The sequence below is a fragment of the Nanorana parkeri genome, unplaced genomic scaffold (assembly GCF_000935625.1).
Source record: "Nanorana parkeri isolate BGI_ZX_2015 unplaced genomic scaffold, ASM93562v1 scaffold291, whole genome shotgun sequence".
NCBI lineage: Eukaryota > Metazoa > Chordata > Amphibia > Anura > Dicroglossidae > Nanorana > Nanorana parkeri.
Genome location: NW_017306559.1, coordinates 766,268 through 773,424, shown reverse-complemented (window position 1 = coordinate 773,424; position 7,157 = coordinate 766,268). Strand labels below are relative to the sequence as shown.

The 7,157-nt window shown below is 38.4% G+C and overlaps 1 protein-coding gene across 1 annotated transcript; it reads left to right on the top strand.

The window, feature by feature from the left end:
• Positions 1–1,692: 1,692 nt before the first annotated feature.
• Positions 1,693–6,432, top strand: LOC108787895 (sterile alpha motif domain-containing protein 9-like). Its single transcript, XM_018557581.1, has one exon. It carries the CDS (start codon positions 1,693–1,695, stop codon positions 6,430–6,432), a length of 4,740 nt encoding a protein of 1,579 aa, XP_018413083.1.
• Positions 6,433–7,157: the final 725 nt, after the last annotated feature.

Genomic DNA, 7,157 nt, shown 5'->3' with positions numbered 1-7,157 from the left:
AGACTGAAGAACACTATACAACTATTTTATCCAGGAGAGAAGAGAAGGACCCAAGCCCAATGCAACCATGACCTCCCACAAGCAGTGACAGTCTACCATGACAAATGCTTTCATAATATCTAAAGAAACAACCAAAACAGGATGTTGTAGCTACCACGCATTGTGGATATTCATATACAGGCGCCATGAGTGCTCTACCTGGGCATAAAGTCAGATTGGTCGGGGTGAATGAGAGATTTAATCAATAAGGCCAATAGAGAGTCAATAATTTGGGTGCCCCCTTCTTTATTAGTCCTTTATTAGTAAATAAATACAACACACAGTTGTTGACAAGTCCTCTATTTAAAAAAAAAAGTCCCATGATGTAAATCCATCATCAATCGTGTCGTCCAGCGATGTAGAGCCTCATCTTACAATGCCCGATGCTTGCCAACTCGACAAAAGAATGCATGATCACCCCCCCTTTCTTGCTCTGCCAGGCAGCTGCTTGGATCAAGGGTCTGGCAAGGGATTTTAAGAGGACCCCACAAATCTTTTTTTTGGCATAAAATTCCAACCAGACCGTTTGTGATAGGCATTTGGTGGTCGGAACCACGCTGTTTTTTTCCCATGTTTAAAAATAACATAAACTCAAGTCAATAGATTCAAATAGATCGAATTACAATACAAAAAAAACTTCAGATCAATCCAAATTCCAAATATTTTCAGAAAACAAAGAAAAAAATCTATATGAAAATGAAAACACATTGTCATGAGCGTTTCACTAAGCATGGTGTGAATGTCTGTAACTCACAATGTATGTAATATAAGCGCTCCACTAATCACAGGTATTAGTGAGAGTAGGAGCCTGATAGCACATTTTCTTGCCAAAAGGCTTGTAGATCAGTAGAAACAGTCATGGACCCATTCAGAGGAAACCAAAAGGCAGATTAACCGCCATTGCCTATACTGGGGACAGTGGCCAAGTGACAGATATATTCTATCTCAAACACTAAGAGTAGCACATCAGAAGTGGCAATTGCAAGATCTAAAAGAGTTCTGCAAGTCCAAGATTGGCAATAGTATTCTCTGGTTAACGGGTTCTTCCAACACCAAACATCAGTGTAGTTACTGTATATGCAGCATACCAGTGCAAAAAAAGTGGATTGAGACTGAGGAAGTCGCAACCTATGCAAGGAAGGATCAAGAAACAAATTAAAACCCCCTATAAGGAGAGTAGGACAAGGGGGCAACTGAGAGAGTTTTGGACTGATATCTTGAAAAATGTCCTAGTGGATCGGAAAGAGAAAGATACACAGATACTATAGGAATGGGAGAGGGACACACCATACAGTGCAGAATGACATAGAGACCCCCGGGATCAGTAGATATCTGTAGGCAATTAAAACCCTTTTGCAAAGAGCACAAACAACAAATTTATACTCACCCAAACCTTCCAGCCAACTGGCTGTTAGACCGGTCCCCGCAACCCTTTTCCCCCCTCTGCTCCAGTGGTCTAAGGATCTTATACAGTGTATAAGACGTGAGGACACAGAAGGACATTCCACCACTGGAATAGAGGAGAGATAGTCTGAAGGGACCAGTCTAGCAGTCAGCAGGCTTCAAGTTTCGGGTGAGTAAGACTGTACAGATATTTTGTTTCAAAATAACAATTTTCATTATTTTTCTAACTTCAAAGATTCAAGAAACAAAATGGACAAGCCATTTGATTTGCCTCCAAATATCACTGACTGGACCAAGGAGCATGTGAGATATTGGGTTACAGATTGTCTACAGATTGAGCAAGATGAAGCAGATATTCTGTACACTCAGAAAGTGAATGGGAAAGCATTAAACGTGTTGTCAAAAGAAGACTTTCAGAACATGAAGATTTCTTATGGTCCAGCTGCTATAATAATTCATGAACGGACCCAGATGACCAAGGATAGAAAGCAAGGTCCAGCAAATCCTGATAGAAAAGGTGTAGATGGGAGGAAGGACCCAACAAACAAACCGACAACAAATAAAAATGAGAAGCAAAAAAGAGCAGATGCAGCAACTTTGAATGAAGATGAGCCAAGAGAAATCTCAAATGTTACTGAAGAGCAGCCATGTTGTTCAGAAGTTGATGTCAAATGCCGAAAAGTGACGTGTACACCCTACCCTTTTGATAGCACTCATGAAAGCAAGCGGTATACTCAGCACCATTTTCTATTACCAGAAGCCGGCACCTCTAATTATATTGACCCAGTGCACGAGTACAAGGAATTTACCAACACAGGAAAAGCCACAGAGGAGGATAAAAAGATGAAATTTTGCAATGAAGTTTTCAGGTTTGCAGCTGCATGCATGAATGCCCGCACCAATGGAACCATCCATTTCGGAGTACGGGACAAACCACATGGGGAAATTATCGGTGTTCATATTGCTGAAAGAGAACTTTATGGCATGTATCTTTATCAAATGATCAACAAATATTTTGAGGAAAAACAATTTTCAATAGCCAAGCAGTGCATTCGCCCACCTCGATTTGTTGATGTATTGCATCAAGAAAACACACAGTCTGATCTAGTTGTTATAGAAGTTGATGTAGTTCCTGAACATGCATACTGTAGTTCACAAATATTTCACACTTACCAATACAGTTGCACTGACCAGAAGTGGATGAAAAATAAGGATCTCTGTTGCTTTGTACGAGACGGGGAGAGCTCTAAAGACATTCTAGCAAATGTAAAACACAAGGATGCCGACTTCAAAATGTTTTACTCTAAGATGATAGAGAGGGACGAGGCCAGGAAAAAAGCAGAAGACAACCAAAGAAGAAAACAAAACAAGATGCTGGAACAAGGCAACAAACTTGTAAGTTTAATAACAGGAAATCGGGACACAATGGACAATTCTTATTTCAAGTGGTACATTTTGGTAGCAAATAAATGTCATGAAAGTCATACAAAACATATGGAGTTTCTGCACGAAATTCCATGGTTTGCTGTTCTGGATTTCGATCCTGATTCTTGCACAAATGGTTTATGCAAAGTTTACAGAGAAAAGAGGGTGGCCAATCTGCATTCTCCACGTCAGTTTCAAAATATGGATAATGTCACTGTTGAAAAGCTTGAAGAGCAAAAACTCTGCCAACAAACCAGTTGGATCTTCTGTAATGGAAGAAAAGATCTTAACAGTCATGAATATAAACCATTAGACAACAAAATGTGGCATAAGGAGAAAGCGTCAGAAATTAGGCGCATGATTTCTTTTCTTTGCAGGAAGGATTTGATGCAACCTGGGAAATTTTTGGTTGTGTTTTTGTTGCTTTCCACTGTTGAAGACCAAGTGGATCCCATGAATGAGGTTTTCAGTGCTTTTTACCAGGAACTGAATGGTATGACGAACATCCTGTGTATTTGTGAAAAAGAACAAATATTTTGTGGATGGAGAGATTTGCAATCTAGAATTATATCTGAAGAGGAAATGGACGAAAGATGTGTTTATAACTTGAGCATTGAGAATGTAAATGGAACTCTTCTAAAACTGAAATCCAATACACGGTCTTCGAACCGATTCCTGCCATCTCATGGTAGATCGTCAATTATTCTACAGAGGAAAGATGAGGATCTTATGACTTTTCTAGACATCCTTTGTATAAATCAATGCCGTGATACAGAACAAGAGAAGAATAAAACATTTAGAGAATTTATTAAAGCTAAAGAAGAACATTTCTACAGAGGAGGCAAAGCCACTTGCTGGAATTTTTACTTCTCATCAGAAAAATACACTGGACCCTTTATTAAAAGAGACAACTATGAAAAGTTAAGACATTTGGTTAAATCCTCTAACAGTGAGAAAAGCAGCGTAAAAACAATTACTGTCTATCATCATCCCGGTTGTGGAGGAACTACTATAGCAATGCATGTACTTTGGGAACTGCGAGACACATTCCGATGTGCAACTTTAAAGAGAAAGACAGATAACTTTACAGATATTGCAAAAGAAGTAATCATGTTAGCAACTCATGGATCGACTAACGCAGTGGATCATTATCCAGTTCTGCTTTTAGTAGATGACTTTGAAGAAGAAGAAAATGTATTCAATTTGCAGAGCTGCATCAAGGCTACCATTGCAGAAAGATCCATCAGATATGAGAAACCAATAGTGATCATTTTACACTGTATGAGATCTCAGAATCCAGAAGAAAGCTCCAAAACTTACTGCACAAAAAGTGTTGCTCTGATTCACAAACTATCTGAAAAAGAGAAGAGAGCCTTTGAGATAAAATTAGGGGAAATTGAACAAAGTCATGAGAAGCCAGAAGACTTTTATTCCTTCATGATTATGAAAAGAAACTTTGATGTTACATACCTAGAAAATGTGGCAAGAAACATATTAAAAGGTTTAAACAATGCAAGCAAAGAAGCTCAGCTTATTTCGATTCTGGCCCTCCTAAACAAATATGTGAATGACTCCACAATTTCGGTTTCTATGTGTGAGGAGTTGCTTGGCATAACAGCAAAACAGACCTTCTGGGGCCCTGAAAGCATAGAAGAAAAACTGGGTGGCTATTTTCCTCTGTTACTTCGCACTGAAGTGGAAGAATATGGAGGCTACCAAGGGCTACGCATAATTCACCCACTTATTGCAAGACAATGCGTAGAGGAATTAAGGATCACATATGGAATGCAGCAAAGTAGCATCATGTTGAACATGTTAAAAGCCAATGTATTCTATGAAACTATGATTGGAAAAGATATACTTGCAAAGAATGTGCAAAGCATGCTGGTGACAAGACAACGTAAGGAACACGGGGATGAAACAGATACACAATTTTCTCCTTTAATTGAAGAAATAGAGAAAGGTGAAGGCCACAAAAGTGTAGAAAGAGTTTTCAAAGAAGGAGCTATAAGATTCAACCAGAATCCATTCATATTACAAGCACTGGCAAGATATTTTTATTTAAGGGAGAAAGATATTGATGCAGCGTTCCAGTGGGCAAAGAAAGCTAAGAAAATGTCTCCAACAAATTCTTTCATTTTAGATACTCTGGGTCAGATTTACAAGACTCAATTAAAAATGATGATAGCTAAGCAAAGCAAAATGTGTTTAGATGCACAAGGTTTGAAAAATCTTCTGGAAATAGCAGAAAATGCATCAAAAGCCTTTAAAGAATGCCAAGAACAGACAGAAAAGGCAGAGTCCGAAAGCGATGAGTATGAGTCAGCAAAACTCAAAGGTTCTCATGTGCACAACACTGTAGGGTACCTGGGCCAGATAGAAGTTTGTCTTTGCACAGTAGATATACTTTTTCTGCTGCCATGGTTCAACACAAAAGATGGCATATCTAGAAGACACTTGAGGCAATTCCTATCTGGGAAATGGGACATATCAGTGGACAACGTCAGTAAAAGCCATGAGGAAATCTGTGGTGTGTTACAAGACTCCAGACACTTTCTAACCAAGTTAAAATCACACTTAAAGGAGACTTTTGACTTTTTTGATGACTATTTTGTGTTGTTTAAACAGAAGAGCCTCACAAAAGAAACCTTTGAATGCAGAATCCGAGAAATCATTGATTATTACTACAAAATATACAGACGATTATTCTGTACAGTTGAACAATTACCAGATAGCACAATTGTCCAAAAAAAGAGCATGCCATTGCTCATACAAGATTACAGATTATGTCTGGAGTTTTACAAGGCTGATAAATTCTCCGGAATCTTGCAGTATCTTAATGGTCATGAACAAGATGTAGTAAAAATGGAATCTATTGTAAATTTATACAAGTTCCTATTGGAGAAAAGCCCTGACACTTGCAGTCAAAGAGACAAACAAAATTTCATATTGGCAAATATTGTGCTTCATTGTATCTCTCCAAAATCTGACATTGCACCAATTGAAAAACTAAAAGAGTATCTCAGAGAGGTTCTGCAGACCATCGGCTTTGATCATAAGTCCTCAGAGCCTTACTTTTTAGCCTCATTACTTTTCTGGCCTCAAGAGAAGTATCAGCTGGATAGTGATTCCAAACTCATTGCCAAGTGTATCAGCTCCATGAGAAAATCATCTAGGGGGCAATATCGACACATGCACCATGCCAAGTACCCAAAAGCCCAATTTTACCTAGCCAATAACAAGGGCTTGAAAAGATTTGTTCACAAAGGAAAGATCGACCAAAGTTTTTCTGATTTGCCACCATTACATTTAAATTCCCTCTGGCAAGGAGGAGAACTATGGAAAGAACCTGAAACAAAGGGCTTGCTTTCCCGTGTCCAAGGTAGAGTTGAGGATGACTCTATCATTGTGGAGTATGGCAGTGATGAAAGAGTTACAATTCCAGTAAGAGCCGCTCACCTTGGAGAACTCAGAAGTGGTAAGAGCATTGAGCAAGTGTCTTTCTATCTCGGATTTTCAATTGGTGGCCCAATAGCTTATGACATTGAAATAATGCGAAAATAGGCAAAAGTGAAATTGGGAGTTTTTACTTTGGCATAATTTGGGCAGAATGAATCACAATTCCTTCAGTAAGGAAACATTAAGGTAGCTATCAGTGGTTTTATGGATGCTATGGGTTTTAAATGGATCCTGAGGGAAGCTCCTTTCAGCTATCCTGGAGTTTATTGTACCCTAATGGTAACCCTGACCCTAGACCTAACCCTAATCCATTGTTCATCAACAAAGCCATATTAGTGTCATATCAGCATTTTAATAATGATCACATGGCTGTTTATAAGCAAACCTATGTCACACAAAACCAACATCAAGCAAATTCCACCTAGCAGTGGCTATTTAGATGCTAATTTTGTTGACATTTTTTATTTAAAATTTAATTATTTTTTTTGGTGGCAAAATCAAGTTAAGTGATATCCCCAATCATCTCTATGTAGGAGCAATTGAAAAATGACAGCTTGTAAGAGGGTATTGTTGGAAATACAACAGCATACACTGGTTTTGTATTACTGACATTCAGAGATGTAATATTATCTTTTGAGCTGTAGATGGCAGTATACTGCAATGTTAGTCTCTAGTGCTTACTCTTACTATGGTATACAGGACGTTTTATCTGTTATGTTTTCTGTATAATGCTGTATTCTGATATAATGTTCTTCCAAGCAAGTAAAACATAACTCAGCATTCCTCAAGATCTCAGTGCTTCATCTAAACACAACCAACAGGTATAAAAG